At 33.0% G+C, this 20,114-nt stretch overlaps 1 protein-coding gene across 1 annotated transcript in view; it reads right to left on the bottom strand.

Annotated features, from left to right (window-relative positions):
* The window catches only part of LOC101966045 (complement factor H-like), a 42,323-nt gene extending 23,403 nt beyond the window's left edge, over window positions 1-18,920 (bottom strand). Inside the window, exons 1-4 of the mRNA XM_078022522.1 lie at window positions 18,414-18,920; window positions 3,284-3,469; window positions 2,685-2,790; window positions 9-85 (exon numbers count right to left, since the gene is read on the bottom strand). Coding sequence (XP_077878648.1) covers window positions 9-85; window positions 2,685-2,790; window positions 3,284-3,469; window positions 18,414-18,471 — 427 coding nt within the window. The 5' untranslated portion in view covers window positions 18,472-18,920. The remainder of the gene's footprint in view (window positions 1-8; window positions 86-2,684; window positions 2,791-3,283; window positions 3,470-18,413) is intronic.
* Between the last annotated feature and the right edge of the window lie 1,194 nt (window positions 18,921-20,114).

Genomic DNA, 20,114 nt, shown 5'->3' with positions numbered 1-20,114 from the left:
TATATTACCTTTACATATAGGAATGTCATTTGTCCATCCTTCTGCTTCACATTCACGGAAATTATTCTCACTTAACATTCGATACCTGAAAACACAAAAATAACAGACTGGCAAGAGATTACGTATTTGCATGCAGTTTTTAGCTTAATGCTATTCTGAATGTCTCTCATAAACTTCTTTTTATGAAAAATTAGCAACTTATACGTTTCCTTCCTTCTTTTTCTCTTCCTTTACCTTCCCTACTATCCTTTCTCCCTTCCTACCATCATTTGTTCTTTCCTTCCTTTCTTCCTTCCTTCCTGTTTAAATGTCTTTCTCTCCCCCTCTCTTTTTTTTCTTTGAAAGAACTGCAGACTCACTAAATAATTTTCATGGGCCTTTGTTTTCTTCATTTGCAAATAAGGATTGTACTGCTCATTATACAAGTAAAATAAATGTTCTCCCTCAAAAAAAAAAAAAGGAAAATGCTTTTATTTGTGACTAATTCTGTAAAGAAAGAAAACATTTTCATAAACCAAGTTTTAGTCACAGAGCCAAGCATTTATTCTATGTATCATTCATGTAAAGGAAACAAAATAATTGACTATTAAGATTATCCTGTAACTTCTCTACTAGCTAGAATGTACCCTTTTAACAGAGAAAGCAGATTTTCTGGTTATTTTTTTTTCCACCTGCACCAGAGATCCATTTGTTTCCCAAAGATGTTTCAGATATTCTGCAACATTCTGCAAAAGCCTCCCATGGTCCAAATATTTGGAGGGAGGAGGGGAGGAAAAAGAAAGAAGTTGCCTATTTGATAGTGATTGGCAATAAACAGTAGCTCACAACACTCAAACCCAGAGAAGCAGAATAATAATTAAAAAAATTAAGGTTTTTTGAAATTTCTCAAAAAATTTATAATTCCTGTAGGATTATAAAACTGGATATCTTCATTGAATATCCAGTTAAATGGTTAGTATTCAGGAAGGGAAATAACTACAGACAAAAGATCAAAAAGGGTTAGTTGACAGAAACCAAGGGGTAAAAAAATCTACTTCACTGGGCTGGGGCTATATAGCTCAGTGGCAAAGTGCTTGCCTTGCACTTGTGAGGCACTGGGTTCTATCCTCAGCACCACATAAAAATAAACAAATAAAATAAAGGCAAGCTGTCCATCTACAAATCCAAAAAAAAATTTTTTTTAAATCTACTTCCCCATCTATAACTGGGTCAAAACAATTATATCCCCTTGAAAATAAATTTAAGAGTTAAATTTATTTTAATAAAATAATTTTAAAATAACATAAATTACTTCTGTTTGCTGGATGTTCTGAACACTTAATTTCACTGATAAATATCAGTGATTTCACTGACAAAGTTCTGTTGGAGAATAAGAGAAGAGCAGGAACTCTCACAGTGAGGCTATAGCAGAGTTACCCCTAGTGGTTTAGTATAAAATTACAGTGATCTGATCATGGCTTTCTAATATACAGGGTGAGGTAAAGAGAGCCAGAGTCAGAGGAAAGTCTGTAGCTAATTTCTTCAACAAGTTGTAAATATGAATTGTTACAATTGAGGAAATCAAGTAAAAGAAATTTATGGATTTTGATTCCTTTCCAAGTCATTGTTGGAATCTAAAGGGAAGACTTTTCTAGAAATAAAGGGATATTTCAGAGGTAGAGCAAATCGAAAAGTTCAGGCCCAGATTGGCTTAACCTACTTGGTTACATATGAAGACCACAGTAGTAATGACTGAGAGTTGAACTGAAAGTGTGTTTGAAAAACTTCCTCTGAAGAGGTCAAACTATTAAGAACTGATACTTATTGGGCATTTGAAATATTCCAGGATCTCTTTTAAGGGCTTCAATATGGGTCTTATTTCTTTCTTTCACTAATCCCATGATGCACATGATATGTGTTCACTTTAAAAAGAGAGCAAAATACAAGTAAAGACCTATTTATACACACAGATACTGAGAGTTGAAGGTTTGGAAAGTGGGTTTAGTGTGAAGCCTGACCTTTAAACTATTATATTTTCTTGCTTCCAAATCAAGAAATGTATGAGGGGAGAATAATGATTTGATTTATAATCTCTTGATTCTTCTTGTTTAGTATAAAATTACAGTGATCTGATCATGGCTTTCTAATGTACAAAATTTTCTGCAAAATAAGTTTTTGACCTAGAGGAATAATAGAGAAGAATAAATACTAAGGAGGTATCATGATGAGATCAGTCAGGAACCCTGACTGGTTGGTTAGAAGGCATAAAATCAATGATTCTGAAAGAGTAGCATTTTTGATATGAATGATAAGAAGAATTTGTATAACATGGAAATTTAAATAATAGCAATTATAAGTAAAACTTACAACCAAAGACTTGCTTTTTTCTAAATTTTATAAATTTATAATTTTATTATATGTCCAATTATCTCCAATATAAATAACCCCAAATACCCTGCAAATAGTACAATGTAGAAAAGATGCCTTGGGTGAACACTAACTTACATGCAAACTGTTTTTCCATATACTTATAATAATACTATATCAAAGCAATTAAGCTTGAATTTCTTAATGTTAAGGAGACAGTATGATATCACATATAATAATTTATATTGTACCTTAATTTTCAAGTTATTTGTGTATATAAATAGTATAGTTCCTCTTTAGTATTTGAGTTATAAACCTTTTTAATATTGACTACATACCCCTCATCACATTTATAAACAACTTTTGCACCATATTCAAATTTATTTCCAACTTCAAGATGAAAAGAACCAAATGGAGTATACCCAGGATGTCCACAGGGCTTCTCTAAAGAAGAAAAAAAAAAAATATATATATATATATATATGTATCAGTATGTTATACAGGGAACACATTTTATGTAGGAGTTGATGGACAAAGATATTTGGCATTTAATTAGAGGATAATTCTGAATATAAGGAAAATTGAAAATAGCAAAGCTATTACTTTATAATTGAATGTATTTTTGAATTTTGTTGGATTACTGTCCCCTTTTAAAAATAATCATGTATTGCTTTGTATTAAAATGATAAGAATGATATAATTCAACCAGTATTGTTACAATATCAAGTATTAAGCATTTTCACAACTAAAAGATTTCATAAGTTTCACCAAAAAAGTGAAGTACTTGGGGCTGGGGTAGTGGCTCAGTGGTAGAGTGCTCACCTAGCATGCATGAGGCACTTGGTTCAATCCTCAGCACCACATGAATGTTAAATAAAAATATTGTGTCCACCTAAAACTTAAGAATAAATATTGTTTAAAAAAGTGAAGTACTTACTCTGACATATCCTGGCTGGATTAAGAGCCACCCATTCTCCATTTCTGCATGCCCTTTTGATGGTGCCAAGGGTTCTGTAGCCAGGGTGGCATTTGTAGGTAGCCTGAGTACCCTCTGTATAAGGCTGGTCAGGCCAGGAACCTAACAGAATTTCTGTATCTCCTATTGGAGGAGGTCCCTGGCAATCTGCAAATAACAAAAGCAAACATATGGTGTGTTGGGGTTAGCTTTGCTTTTAAAAATACCTATATGGTTACTGATTCATCCCTTGTGGGAATGTGTGTCATGGGTTTGTTGTGATGTGTCCCCAAAAGTTCACTTATAAGATAATGCAAGAAAGTTTAGAAGAGAAATGAATGGGTTATGATAGCTTTAACCCAATCAGTGAATTTATCTGTTGATAGGGGGATGGGGATTAACTGAGTGGTAGATAAAGGTGAGTAGGGTGTGGCTGGAGGAGATGTGTCATTAGAGTATATATTTTGTACCTGGCCAGTGGAGTCTCTCTCTCTGCCTTCTGATCATCATATGAGCAGCTTCCCTCTGCCACACTCTTTCCCCCTGATGTTTCATCTCACCTTGAGCTCTGAGGAATGGAGCTGCCTATCTATGAACTGAGACTTCTGAAACTGTGAACTCTCAGATAAACTTTTCCTCCTCTACAATTGTTCTGGTCAGATCTTTTAATCACAGCAACAGAAAGCTGACTAGAACAGTGTGCATGTAAAACAGTGTGTGTGTGTGTGTGTGTGTGTGTGTGTGTGTGTGTTTAAAAGTAAATTGTGGGATTGAGAGAATTAAATGAAATAAATCCAAGTGAAAAAGCCCTATTTCATGCAAACATATGGTCTTTGGCTATTTCTTACCTTGTTTTGACTGCCAGCTCTGGATATAGATTGATGATCAGAATTTGAATAAATAGAGGAATGGTAATTAAGAAAGGAAGAACCAGATGAACTTTGAGAGATTACGTCTAGCATGAAATTTTCTGAAACTTGTTTAGAATCAGAGTTCCCTGGTGAAGCTTTGGACTGAAATTTCCCATATTCTCAGACAAAAAGTTCCAACAGGAAAAGTTTCCTGCTTTAAGTAAACAGTATCTTTATTAACATATTTGCTATATTTGAAAATCACTCAGGATCAAATTTTCAAACAGGAGTCAATGCACCAAAGAAGTAGATAAATTTATCAGTCTTTTGGGATAGAGGAGCAAGATTCTAACCATGTTCTCAATTGAAAATATATGAGCATACATACATACATACACACACACACACACACACACACACACACACACACACACAGTCTTCTCTTTGCATCAAAAGAAAGAAAACACTCCTGTTGGTGGGAGTAATTATATAAACTTAAGTCATAACATTCCATCTCTTCAAATGAAAATTAAAGCATACATGAAAGGAGAAAAAGTATGTCCAGGAAGAGAAAATAAAGTTAGTAAATAGCAGACAATTAGCTCCTGAAGCTACAATGCTATCAATATCTTTAGAATAACTCTTTTAAGTATGTATATAAAGAAGATGTAAATGAGTAAAAATAAAAAGATACCCAAAACAAAATGACTCTAAAAATCATGTTATTCTGAAACTACAGAAAAATATGTGAAATAATGTCTTATGAGTCATATGGACACAGAGGGAAATATATTAAACTTGAAGAAAATCTAATGTAGAAATGCCACAAGTGAAATACAGAAAGGCTAAAGTGCATAAACAAGAACAAATCAAACAGAGTAAAAAAAAAATGTGTCATGCAGAGTTAAGTGACACAACATATGAATAACTGGAGTTTCAAAGGAGGGATAACTGACAGAAGTAATAACTGAAAAATTAATAACTCAAAGGTACCTAAAATTGATTAGAGAAATCAAAACACAAATATAAATCTTGGCAAACTCCTTGAGTATATACACCAAGGAAACCTATATTCAGGCTCTGATAAAACACACATACCAAAAAGCAAAATACCTTAAACACATACAGAAAAAAATTATTTTGATAACACTAAAATAACAACTGAGTCTATAATAGTAAATGTCGAAGCATGAAATCGTTGTCTTACATTTCTAAAGTTAGGTGCTTAAAATTTCATTTCTAAAATTAGTTAGGTGCTTAAAATTATATGTTAACTGAGAATTCGTAAAGAAAAACTTATTTTAGGCTCACCAACTCAGAGGTTTAGTCCTTAAAACTATAAACTCAGAATAAATTCTTTTTTTGTTAAGTAACTGTTGTCAGGTACTTTGGTCACAGAGATGAAAATCTGACTAACATACAAATTGATACTGAAAAGTAGGGTTGTTGCTGTGAGTAATCTGACCATGTAGTTCAGAAGCATTTTGAACTGGTTTGTGGCAGGAGTTTGATAAGTTTGGAGATGCAGGCTGGAGAAAACTTAGAATGTTAAAAACAAAGCTTATTAGGTATTCTGATGGGAGCTGAGAAGACCAGAATGTTGATAACAATATGAACAGTAAAAAGTCTATGCTCATGAGGTTGCAGATGGTAATGAGGACTCTTAGGAAGTGGATTAGAGACAAGTCACATTAGATACAGTCACATGACAGCAAAGAACTTGTCTGCAATTTGCCCATGACCTGAAACTTTGAGTCTCAATCTATGGTTGATGGACTAATTGATGTGGGGGAGGAAATTTCAAGGCAGCACAAATTCAGAAAGTTGCATGAGTATTGCTGATGGTTCTTAATCCAAGTTTACTAAGATAATGAGAAGCAAAAAAAAAAAAATTAAAAAAAAAAAGAAAGATTCAAAAAGCTTTTCAGTTTTGCCAAAAAAGTAAAAGTAAAATTGGGGCCAAGAAAATGTGGTTGCTGAAGAGATTACCACCACTAAAGAGAAGCTAAGTATTTTGTACAGAGATACAAGGAAAGATTCTTTGAGGGCATCTTAGAAAACTACACCCATAGAAGTCTTAAGAGTATAAAATAAAAATTCATTTGAAAAGAGATCATAGGAGCACCCTGCCTCCATAAGAGGAATCTATGAAGTTGCTTCCCCAGGATTCCTTATATAATGTTCAGTTGTCTAGATTCAAGGGCCCCTGCAACCATAGTCAAGGAGCCCAGCTATTCCTTGAACTGGCAGCAAAAGTTGGCATCATTTATGTGGTGCCACTGTTCAAGAACATAGGATTTTGGAGTTGGGGATCATGGAGGCCCCCACTGAGGTTTCAAAGGAAGGCCTGGGAGGCCAGGAAAAGTGCAGGAGAGTCAGAATCCTTTCAGGTAACCCCTGAGACAGAAATGCATTAAAATGTGAGAATGAAGCTGCAGCTTCATTCTCTTCAGGAATTAAAAGATTCTAGTAACATGGAACATCTGCCAAGGAAAGCTGTAGGAAGCAATGGGCAGAGCCATCCAAGAGAGAAGCCATGTTGGTTGCAGCCCACAAGGCCAAAGGTGTGGGGCACCAAAGCAAAGGGATTCACATCTTACCACAATCTATGTAAGAGAATACACATTCTTTTAAATCTTCTTTAACTAAACACTATATGTGACACTCTGTCAGTTGTTTAACTCACTATTATTTTTGTGTCATTAACCTACTATCATAATTGCTTATTTTATCAATATTTTCATTTTTTCTTTTATTTTTTGAAAAATTGATAGATTAAAACCAAAATTACACCTAATAACAGTTTACTATGTGGTATATCCCTGTTTGTATAGTCTGTGCAATGTTTAAGTCAAGCTAAACATCTATCTTCTCAATGATCTATCATTTCTTCATGGTAAAAACATCTTTTTAATTGATACTTATTTGCACATATTTATAGGGTCTTTGTGATGTTTTAATACATGTGTACTTTGCACAGTGTCCAAATCATGGCAAATATCTTTCTCCTCAAACAATTATTTCTTTGCAGTTAAAACATTCAAAATCCTTTCTCCAGCTCTTGAAATACACAGTACATTATCATAATTAATACTCATCCTATATACAATGAAAACTTAATGTTTTAAACACTATGATTAAATATCAAAAATATAAAGTTTAATGAATAAAACAAACTTCAAAAACAACATATATATTACAGTATTTTAAAATTAAAAAAAACCTATGCAAAATTAAACAACTGAATAATTACATTCTCCTTTTCAGTAAGAAAAGCACCAATACTATCAAAAATCAAATGTTAAAATGAAAAAAAAATTCATTATCTTAAGAACAGTCATTAACATGACCATTACTTGTTAGGTTTATTAGGTAAAAGTAATAAATATGATGAAAGTCAAATTAAACCCTGAATGGGTTCACCCTTATGAAGCTAGCATTAGCAGGGACTTCAGAGCCCTTCCTCCACCCTTATCATGATAACCTGCCCTGTTCCAACCTGTTGCTAAGGTAATTGGTCCCAGGAATTGTCCCTCCCTACAGGGAGTTGTAAAAGTTGTTAATTAATGTGTCCTGGGCTGCTTCATCTGGTCAATCCCCCTGTCCATCTGCTTCTCACCTTTTGGTCATTCCACCTGAGCATCTCCTGGGCCTAGTCACATACACAGAAAGGAGAGAGATAAGGGAAAGAGAGCAGGAGAACAAAGGAAGCCTAAGACATTAAAAAAAAAAAAAAAAAGGCAGAATACCCTCACTTCTTAAGATACCAAGATACCAGCCATGGCCTCCTTCCCCCTCCTGCGAGAAGTCTATGTTACCCCTTTCTAAATAAACCCTGCTTTATATGCTTGCCTCAGTGTGCTTCTCTAATGTTATACTTCAACATGTGAGGAAGCAGGATTCCTCTCGGGTAACTGGTGGTATCACTGGTATGAATGCCTAGCTTCATTTTAAAAAATACACAGAAAACCAAAGAAAAGAGTGAAATCTTAAACTGGCCAAAGAAAAAGTCAGATTCATTTAATGGCAATTAATGGTTAGACTTACAGCAGACTTCTCAATAGCGGTAACAAGCTAGAAGATATTAAAAGATATTTTTAATTTGGAGAAAGCTGTAATTACCAATCTAGAATTCTACATACAGAAATAATTTTTCGAGAATGAAAATTTGATCAATAAAATTTGAGAAAATTGCCTCCATAAATTCACATGAAGAAAACAAAAACAAATGAACTAAAAGATATACTTCAGGAAAAGGAAAATGCCCCTGGATATAGGGTCTATGATAAAAGAAGAAATGAAGAGCCAAGAAAATGATATACACAGAAGTAAATTGAAATTAACATTGACTACAAAACAAATATATATATAATATATGTACATATATAATCTCATACTGTTTAAATACACAAGTGTGCATACACACACATATATAAACTACGTGACAATGGTGTATAAACTGAGAAAAGAGAATTGATGTCTTATAAGCTCTCAGTGTTGAGAAGAGTGGAAAGTTATTAACTAGCTGTGATAGTTTTTTTATTTTATGTTTTACACAAATGGAGCACAACTTTTCATTTCTCTGGTTGTACATGATGTAGGGTTACACCATTCGTGCACTCATACTCATACATAGGCATAATAATTGATAGATGAAAATGGCTGGGCCTCCATCTTTTGGTATTCGATCAAACACTAATCTATGTGCTGCTAGGAAGGCATGCAATAAATCTATTGACTTTACTCCAGGTGATTATTCAAAGTAAAAATTCTGGAAGGAATTTTACTTGGACAGCAGTTGCCTTCCTGTGAGTTCCAGTCTGTTTGTTACCTTCTCTTTCTGACTTCCCACCATGTAGATTTCAGACTTGCTTAGATTGTTCCCACAGTTTCCTAAGCAACTAGGAAGAATCTCTTATTTTAAGAGCTAAATAGATAAATGGGTATATTGATCAACTGATTGACATTTACATAATCTTCTGATGTCTGAGTGATAAATTAGCATCAGACTTTGTTAAGAAGGCTCGTGATATGATATCCATGTTTGTTGCTTCCCCAACATTCATGTTTAAACCTAATTACCAATGTGTTGGTATTAGGAGGTAGGGTTTGGGAAGGTAATTAGATTATGTAAGTGGAGCTCTCATGAAGGGGATTAGAGCTATGTTAAAAGAAGCTTTAGAGTGGTTTTACAAAGGAGGCTGCCCTGTCCATTCCACTGTGTGAGGACACAAGTAGAAGGTGCTGTCTATGAACCAGCAGGTGCCCTCAGTTGATCCTCTGCTGCACCTTCTCACACATCCCAGCCTTCAGAACTGTCAAAAATAAACATGTGTTGTTTTTATAAACTGCCCAGTTAATGATGGTGTGCTATATCAGTACAAATGAATTAAGACAACTAGTTAATTGCCAAAGTTATAGAAGCAGAATTGAGATGAAATTTTTAACCTACTTGAAGGGAAATATTAAATCATGAAAATTAACCAATTCAGAAGGCAACGAGATTGTAAAGAGGAATCAAATACAGTAAAAGGGATTAGGCTAAAGGGTTAGATTTTAACTGCAACACATCAGTAATTTTATGACACAGAAATGGATTGAATGTTTCAATCCATTTGTACATATGGCTATCCATATGTAGAAGAATGAAACTAGACTTTTATCTCTCATACTGCACAAAAATCAACTCAACATGGATCAAAGACCTAGGAATTAGACCAGAAACTATGCAACTCCTAGAAGAAAATGTAGGATCATCACTCCAACTCAACAGCCTACCTAACACTCAGGAAATAATGCCAACAGTTAATAAATGGGATGGTATCAAATTAAAAATCTTCTGCACAGCAAAGGAAGCAATTAAGAATGTGAAGAGAGAACCTACAGAATGGGAGAAAATCTTTACTAGTGACTCTTCTGACATAGGTTAATATCTAGGATATATAAAGAACTCAAAAAACCTTACACCAAAAAAAAAAAAATCAAATAACCCAATTACTAAAAGGGCAAACAAATTAAACACAAATTTCTCAAAAGAAGACATACAAATACATATGAAAAACATGTTCCATATCATTAGCAATCAAGGAAATGAAAATCAAAACTACACTGAGATTTCATCTCACAACAGTCAGAATGGCTGTCATCAAGAATACCAATAATTCTGGGAGCAGTGGTGCATGCCTTTAATCCTAGAGACTCAGGAGACTGAGACAGGAGAATCTCAAGTTCAAAGCCAGCCTCAGCAATTTAGGAAGGCCCTAAGCAACTCAGCGAGACCCTGACTCTAAATAAAATATAAAAAAGGGCTGGGGATATGGTTCAGTGGTTAAATGCCCCTGGTATCAGTCCCCAGTACACACACAAAAAAAGTCTAAAATAAAATGTGAAGCACCTAAGTAAAAATGAATGAATGAATCAGACATTATTGCCCTATGTACACATATGACTATATGACCAGTGGGATTCTACATCATGTACAACCAGAAGGATGAGAAATTATACTCCATCTATGTGTGATGTGTTAGGGTGCATTTTACTGTCATGTATAACTAATTAAAGCAAACAAAAGTAAATAAAGTCAAATGAAAAAATAAATATGCTGGTTATTGATTTTAATTGTTAATGCTTTTAAGACTGTGTGCTATTAAGATACAATAACAGTGATATTAGAAACATTGTATATTAGTTTTAAAAATGGTAAATTTTAAGATATTATCATACATATTTGTTAGATTATTATTTCAATTGTCAAACTTCTTTTATTACTTGGTTTTATAAATAATAGTAATTATTTAACTTTCTGTTCTAGAATTTCTTTTTAAAAAGTAAGGGGAAAGTGTCTGGGGTTGTGGTTCAATGGTAGAGCACTGCCTGGCACGTGTAAGGCACTGGGTTTTGATCATCAGCACCACATAAAAATAAATAAAAAGATATTATGTCCATCTACAACTAAAAATATTTTAAAAAAAAAAAAAAGAGGGGGGAAAAAGACAACCAACTGCGCCAAGTCCTACCATAGACATATTTGGGCAAAAATGTTTTACATTTCATTAAAAAAATACTCCTGTGAAATTACATTTTGTGAAAAATAAAATATCTGTGTAGGCTGTAATATTCATTGATTTTCCTCAGAAGATTTTGCAAAATATTTTAACATTAGTGTTAGTGAAGTTAACGTGAGCTTTGAGAATCATAATTTAAAGGAACAAAATCTCCACTAGGTGGTGCCAATATCCCATTACAAAACACCACCACTCTCCATCCTTCACCACTACCACAGAAGCTTGATGTTTTTGTGTTGATATTGAAATTTCACGTCTAGGTTGCTACATAGAGAATTTCTCTTTAGTTATAGGTTGGACTGTGTGTCTTTTACTTTCAAAATTCAGATCAATTTTGTGTTGTTCCAGTTACTGGGAAAACACATTAGTTAAATTTCAAATGTAGTTCCCAACATTGTAAGTAGAGACTATTTTCCATGACCTGAAGATTTTGATGAATTCAGTTCCTTTGCTTTTATTAAGTTAATGGGACAAAGAGATGCAAAGTTTCCTATCAATTTATTTGATTAAAATCACTTTTATTAAAGGAATATCTCTACCCAAAATGTAGTTCATCTGCAAAGACTTTGGCCCAGAGGCCAATAATTTTTTTCTGCTTATCATTCCAATTTCAAACAATATGTTTATACTTCTAATTCTTGATCTTTCAAATTTAGTTACTTTTAATAAGATATAAAGTATAAGGCCATATTTCTTCCTACCAACTCCTCAAAACCTTACTCTGTGTATAGGTGTTTATCAGACCTAAGGAATTCTTATACAATTACCTTTTCTTTTTCTTTCTTTTTTTTAACCACAAATAATTTTTAACACTCCAGTGCTTTCTTTCACAATTTTAAGTGACATCACTGGATTTTGTAAGAAAAAAAAATATCATCCCTTCTCCATTTCTCCACATTATGTAACTGACCAGCCATAACTTGTCTCTAGGCCTCAGTTCTTCTATTCTTCAGGCCATTCTGTACAAACCACAAGTGATTTTTGCATATCTGATCACATCACTCCTGTGATTAAAATTCATCTTTTCGCCGACGCCACTCCTCCTTCAGGACTCCCTGGACCTCGCCGCTGGGGCAGGACCCCGGCAAGTAATAATTTATAATATTGAGTTATAACAATAGTAAAGCATTTCTTATGTTAGGATGTTTATTTGCCTGAATCAACAAAAAAACTATATGTTTAAGCTTAATTAAAACCTTCTCAAAAATTTCTAATTAAGCAATAAAAGTTATTTTGCTCCAAATAATCAATGTATGTACAAAATTTTCTTGAATTAAATTGGCAGTTCTTAAAGAAAACTGAGCAGTGACTTATTAAATAGGCAGCATAAAAATATTTTCCAAAGTGTGAAAATATTTTTTTATGCTTGATTTATCTTAAACTTTAAAAAATTTCCATGTTATGCTTTCATTTCCAGATTAATAACTAAAGTCAGTGTTCTTATATCCAAGTATTTATTTAGATTTAAACAACAAATGTTTCACCCTATGCATTTAATCATCATTTACCTTTTTTTTTACATTCAAATTTAAGGGAATGGTATTATTTTCTTTGTATCTTTGAAATTTTTATCGTTCAATTATTATTATAGATAATAGTGAGATTCAGAAAACTTTACTTAAATTTTTACCATTTTTTTTGTACATTTGCTCTATTTTTCTAAAATCACTTTTTTTGGGGGAGGGGGAAGAGTACAGTAGGAGATATTTTTAAATAACTTAGATTATGGTAGAATACACTAAAAACCCAAACTACAAAATCAATTTAGAAAAAAATAAGGCAAGTGAACAAAATGGAAAAGGAAAAAAGCAGATATTCTGCATCAAATTTCTTTCCTATCTTCTCATGGATATACATGAATATACTTTATATGCATATATGATCTGATCCAAATAGCTTCTAAAAATGTTATTCAAATTATAAGTATCATGAGAAGAAAGATAATTAGGAAAAGTGGTGTAAAGAAAATATCAGTGGCAGTAAGGAAGTTTTTTTAAAAATAAACTCTAAAAAAGGAATAGAATTTATGTTGCACTTAATAATAAAATTATATATTTTATTATTAAGTGCAACATAAATTCTCAAAAATAAAATTATATATTTTTTATATTTAAAGATATGATTGCACAATTTCTGTGTAACATTTTTTAATAGTGAAAAAGAATATGATGATTATTCCAGGGTGGAGCTGGAGTTGTAGCTCAGTGGTGAAGAGATTGCCTAAGGTGTGTGAGGCTCTGGGTTTGATCCTCAGCATCACATAAAAAGTAAATAAATAAAATAAAGGTATTGTGTGCATCTACAACTAAAAAAAATTATTAAAAAAATATTATCCCAGGATCATAAAAAGAGAATGGAAAAACAGGTAACAGCCATAAGAAACTGGGTAGAATAATAGGTATGCCATAATTAGGTTGAAATACATTATTATCAGAAAACAGCTTGAAATGGTGTGGGGAGAGGAGGCATAATTGCAAAAAAGGAAAAGTGGTAGACTGAAGAAAAAGAGACTTAGTGGATAAAAACCGATCAATTTTAAATTTGGATCAGACTTTAGTAACCAAAGGCCAAAAATGAAAACTGTTTACTGACCTGTTTTTGAACTGACATGTAGAAAATTACTTCTCCCTTAGAATTATGTCAGTTTCCAATGTGTAAATATTTGATTTCAGTTTAAAATTGTATGCAGGAAGGGCAGCATATGCTTTGCCAGAATATGCCTAAATTTACAGTGAACAAGACCCACCTTACTACACCTCTCACTTTCCCACCATTTCTGAGGATGATGTCTACCCCTGGTCGCTTTCTGTAGTGCTTCATCCCTCTACCTGGAAGCACCTGGTGTTCAAGAATTACTCTGTCCTGTTCTTATTCTTGGTACCATCCATTTCTACCTTCCCCTACTAAAATGGTTATAACATTTCCAGGTTATAATAATTCACAGGACATATGGAGGATAATTAAAGTATTGATTCAGAGTGTTTGTCATTCTATGTAAATTAAAGAATGGTTGAATTTATGACAACATCAACTTGCAAAGTATTTCAGGAGAAGAGAAGATATTAAAGACAACTGAGATATTGCATGGGATTACACTTTGTATTCTCATCATATAGGTAAAAACCCATATACCTATCTCTGATTATGTGGAGTTTGGACAAAATGGGGGATTTTATTTGTCGCACTAAAATTAAAACAATTTGAGATAATATACTATCACTTTTTTGGATAAGAAAATGACATGTAACACTTATATGTATATCTTTATTAAGAACAATTTTTATTGATGTGTATTTAGTTTTTATATGATATATAATATCGGTTTTTTTACATTAGGGTTAACTCAAATTTTAAAATATCTTACACCTGAAACAATGTATTTTGTAACAAAACCAATTCTTCTTTTCTTGACTGAAATGGAACCTCTCAATCTTTATAAGATCTTTCTAGGCCTCAAAGAACATTTTTGCCCTCTAAACCTCCAGGATCAGAAAACACATGTATCCAAAAACACCATAAGCCAGCGCATATTTCAGTTGGACATAGTTCAGTATAGTTTGTTTTTTTTTTCAGATTTTTTTTTTAAGAGAGAGAGAGAAAGAGAGAGAGAATTTTTAATATTTATTTTTTAGTTTTTTTTTTAGTTCTCGGCGGACACAACATCTTTGTTGGTATGTGGTGCTGGGGATCGAACCCGGGCCGCACGCATGCCAGCCGAGCGCGCTACCGCTTGAGCCACATCCCCAGCCCCAGTTCAGTATAGTTTTAATCTGTTTACTTTAATAATCTTGTAATTTGGGGGTTATGGCCTAATCACAAATAGTATTCAATTGTTAGATCCTAAATTTTCAAGATCTACTGGAAAAGCTTGGTCATAATACATTCAATAAAACTGAAACTCTGGTTTTATTAAGGAACTGTAATTTATACTCTGTCTTGTAAGTCCCACCCAATTCTCAGTAGCCTGTGTTCTCTCCTGGAGCCAAGACCTTTCACAAGAAAAAAAGCAACTTATGTTCCTACACAAGGAGGAATGTGAATGCAGATCAAGCACTACATTCAAGGTGCCACTTGGTCCCCAGAATAGTAAAAGGGGAGAACAAACAGAAAGTTGAGGTTACACATTTTCCCTGCTATTATTATTCTGTAGGAGTATTGGTTTTCTGAGGAAAGGTTTGATAAGGTTTTCACTCTTATCAAGGCAAAAGAAATTTATGAAATGTTTACATTTTGTGTCTAGTGGAGTGGAGCAGATTGTGGTAGTTTTCAAAACTCTTTCAACCTCTCAATTTAGTATTCAGTATTCAATGAAAAAAATAAAAACAGAAGCAAATGTTGTAGTATATATGAACACTTTCAGCAATCAACGCTATTCTGCTTAGTAAAATTTCTCTGAGGCATAATCGACTGATGAAATCGATGACGTTTTCAACTAGTTGTTTCAGAGAATTTCTGAAAAGTAAGGAATAAATTAGGAATCCTATATCCACTGGAAATTCATGAAATTTTTCTTATTGGCTTACTATCTTACATGTGGTCTGATGGCTATTATGAGGCTGACCTAAATAACATTTTAAATTCTAGAATTTTTTTTATCTGTTAGGAATACAGCCAGATAAAGATTGTTTCTTCTAAAACATGGATGTGCTATTGCTCAATTCACCAGGAGGAACTGATATCACATTTAAACACACGTTGAAGAAAAATAAAATACAAGTGAAACAAGCCAGCTAGAATTGATTATGCAAATGAAGAATTTAAATCACTCTTATTGAATAATCATGTATACTGTGCTGCACTCCATTTTAATAATATTTCAAATTCTATTTTGTAATCATTTAAACAATTCAATTTAACTTGGCCTTAATTCTTCATTTTGAAAAATTATTTAAAAATAAATTAAATCTTCCTTACATAGTAAATGATATCTACATAAAACTTCAGCAAACAGTATGTAATGTAAAACATTAAAAGCATTCCCATAAAATAAGAAAGACAAAAACATTTACTTAAGGGAAAAGAAAGTTTGCTATGATTGGTAATATTCACATTCTTTTTAGAACATTTTGCAAATGTAATAATAATAAATGTAATAATAACTTCCAATTATTGTATTTATATGTGCAAGAAACTGATATCTGCCTGGTTCTAAATGTAGCCAAATTATGCTATGTACTTGTATGAATATACCATAATGAATGCACTAATAAAAACATAAAATAAATAAATAAATAAAAAAGCACATACATACATAAAGGTTTTTTTTTCAAATCACTAGATATGAGTAGGGATGTAATTCTGGGAGAGTACTTGCCTCGCACCACATGAAAGGCTTTGAGTTTAATCCCCAGTATTGAGGGGGGGAAAAGTGGTTGGATATAAGGTTTATGAGCTAACAAGCAATAACATATTAGAATATATAACTATGAAAAAGGGTGGGCTGGGGATGTGGCTCAAGTGGTAGCGTGCTCGCCTGGCATGCGTGGGGCACTGGGTTTGATCCTCAGCACCACATAAAAAATAAAAAGTAAAGATGTGTGTCCACCGAAAACTAAAAAATAAATATTAAAAAATTCTCTCTCTCTCTCTCTCTCTCTCCCAAATAAGGTACAATATTTTAAAACATTAACTTTTTAAATAAAAATTCCTAAAGAACATAACTGAAATAACTTTTAAATAACTTTAAATAAATTTTAAATAATTTAAAAAAAAATTCCTAAAGAACATAACTGAAAAAAAATGTGAATTTATTTTCTAGATTGGAAAAACCTCAAAGGAGAAAAGTTCTGTAACATTTGCTACTACTCTTCAGGGGCTAGATACTATATTGTAGGCTCTCAATCAAAATGTTTTGGATAAGTAAAAAGTTCGGGGAAATTATGAATGATATGTTTTTTTTTCTTTCTTTTTTTTTTTTTTTTAGAGAGAATGAGAGAGGAGAGAGAGAGTGAGAGAGAATTTTTAACATTTATTTTTCAGTTCTCGGCGGACACAACATCTTTGTTGGTATGTGGTGCTGAGGATCGAACCCGGGCCGCACGCATGCCAGGTGAGCCGCTACCGCTTGAGCCACATCCCCAGCCCAATGATATGTTTTTCAATTGACATTGTAATGTGGCTCAGATACCTATCACATATCTAGTTACCTATCGTGAATTACGAAAGCAAACTTCACTGAGGATAAAAATTATAATCTATTGGAAATTATAGATAGAATTAAATTTAATTATAGGGACTGGGATTGAGGCTCAGTGGTAAAACACTTGCTTCACACGGATGAGGCACTGGGTTTGATTCTCAGCACCATATAAAAATAAATAAATGAAGATATTATGTCCATCTATGACTAAAAAGATTTTTTAAAATTTAATTATAAATTTAGAATTTGTTTTACTAGTATCAGAAAAAAAATCCTAGTGCTCACATTTACTAAACCAAAAGACTGCTCTTAGACAACATACCTTATAGATAACCATAGGAAAAAAGAAACTAAAATGAAAAAGTTAAATGTTTCAATTGTGTTTCAAACTGATAGGGTTTTCTCATTCTAATAATACAAGTAATGCTTTTCTACAAGACTTTTAAGGCCATGGTAATATCATTTGTAAATTATTATTTTTTAGGAAGAGTTAAAATTATATCTGAAATAAATCTAATCATTATTGATTTGAAGGCTTTCTTTGATTATGTATATATGCACATTATCTCTTACTACTTTCACATAAAGCATATTGATAAAGCTTGTAAACAAAAAGAGTAGATGGTATCTTATGTTAATTACATGGGAAATGATTATACCAGATTAGTTTTCAGAAACACTTATTTAAATAGTTTCTTAAATTATACATGAAATAAAATTATGAATAGTCAGGTATGTCATTCGAATAAGGTAATTACATTTTTAAAAAATATTCATTTAGTTGTAGATGAACACACAGTATCTTTATTTGTTTTTATGTGGTGCTAAGGATTGAACCCAGTGCCTCATACATTCGAGGCAAGCACTTTACCACTGAGCTACAGCCCCAGCCCAGGTAATTACATTTTTAATGTATAAAATGTCAAAAGCCAAAAACTGAGCTATAGACTACTAATTAAATCACATTTTCTAGACTAAATTTTAATTATGTGAAAACAACATCAGCAAATGTTTCCTAATACACTTATGAGGAAAAAGCTTTATTGTTTTCATCTTACCTTCTGCTGTACAAACAGTCCACAATATCAACCAAATAATCTTTGCAGGCAATCTCATGTTTTGAATCTTTTAAGGGCACATTTATTAGCTGAGAGTGCTCACAGGGTCCAGTTCACCTCTGCTAGAAATCGCAATCAGGACAGGAAAGTAATTGCTTCTAAAGGAAGTTGAAAGAGCTTGGGAAATAGGGGTTACTGGATGCTCCACCCATCAGAAACTTTCCCAAAGCAAAGAAGGAGAAAAAAAAAAAAAAGAAAAACAAGAAAAAAACCCCAAACCTACTAAACCTACTAATCCTAGCATCACCAGAACTTGATCAGGATTCTTACTGCACTCCCACTGAATTCTAATGCTGTGACCTCTCTTTGATTTGTTCTGGTAAATGAAGGCATGTTCTCTATTGGGAACAAGCTCAGGTCTCCTGAAATGTAGAAGCAGCAGGGGGTTATCACCTCCTGGGATTTCATAAACTCTCCAGTAACCCAACTCTGTTCAGTTCTATTGCATGTAAACCATGGAACAGGAAGTAATGTAATAATGTCTTTTTAAAACCATTTACAGAACTTCAGTTGAGGCAGTGGTTTCTCAATCAACTCCCAGACAACATAAGCAAACAACATAAGCAAACAACATAGTCCTGTCTGATAAGGGGAGCTTGCTTTACCAGCAATTTGTGAAATCAGTCTTTAAAGACTTTTTAATATGCATGCGTGAAGCAACTGGTTCACTCTGACATAAATGAGTTTAATCATTCAAGAAAAATTGAAATGTTGTTTTTTAAAAAACTTGATAGTGAAGTATAATATGCATAAAGAGAATAAGAGCAAATGATTTGCTTAATATTAGTGTAAAAACACACAACCACCATCAAGGTCAAATCACTAAACTTCACTATCTCCCCAATCAATACTGCCTTTCAGTCAGTGCCCCTTGCCCTCTGTCCTCCTGGCCCTCCATATGGGGTGAACACTATCAGGATCTCTAAGAACATGGGATATATTTACCTGGTTTTAGTACTGTATATAAATGGAAAGTAAGCTATTTGCTCTTGTGTTTAGTCTTTCACAATGTTTGGGATAATCAACTGCATTGTTGGATATAGTTACAGGTTGTTAATTCTTAATTCTATATAATATCTATTGTTTGAAATATTTACCATTTTTAATTTATCGGTATGTTTGATAATGAGTCTGTGGCTAGATTCTAGTTTGGAGCTAACAGAAATAGTAGTATTGCTATGAACATTAAATTATATGGGTTTTGGCAACATTGTGTCCACATTTCCAGGTAATACCTAGTTAGGAGTGAACCATTAGGCCACAACTTATGTTTAGGTGTGGTAGATAATATCAGACAGTTTTCCAAACTGGTTATACCAACTGGTATTCCCCTCATTCAATCTTTGTAATTTTAGCTTTTTTGGTGACCATAACATCTTTCTCCAGCAGTGAGAAGCCAGCTGCTATCATCTCACCTCTGTTTACCTTTCTTTAATCCTACTAGATAGGCATAGCATTTTCAGATTTATTAATCTACACCCATAAGAAAAATAACTTTATAAACTAGAGTAGTGCTTATGCACAGCTCCTTTGGTATTTAGTCTTACAATTTCCAATAATTTTCAAAGTTACGAAGGTTATTAGAATATTTTCCACTTCCCTGTCAATGAGGTTATGTGATAAGTTCGGATATAGTCAATT

The sequence above is a fragment of the Ictidomys tridecemlineatus genome, chromosome 10, assembly GCF_052094955.1.
Source record: "Ictidomys tridecemlineatus isolate mIctTri1 chromosome 10, mIctTri1.hap1, whole genome shotgun sequence".
Taxonomy (NCBI): domain Eukaryota; kingdom Metazoa; phylum Chordata; class Mammalia; order Rodentia; family Sciuridae; genus Ictidomys; species Ictidomys tridecemlineatus.
Note: the sequence above shows the minus strand (reverse complement) of the source record. Positions and strands in the feature narration are given on the sequence as shown.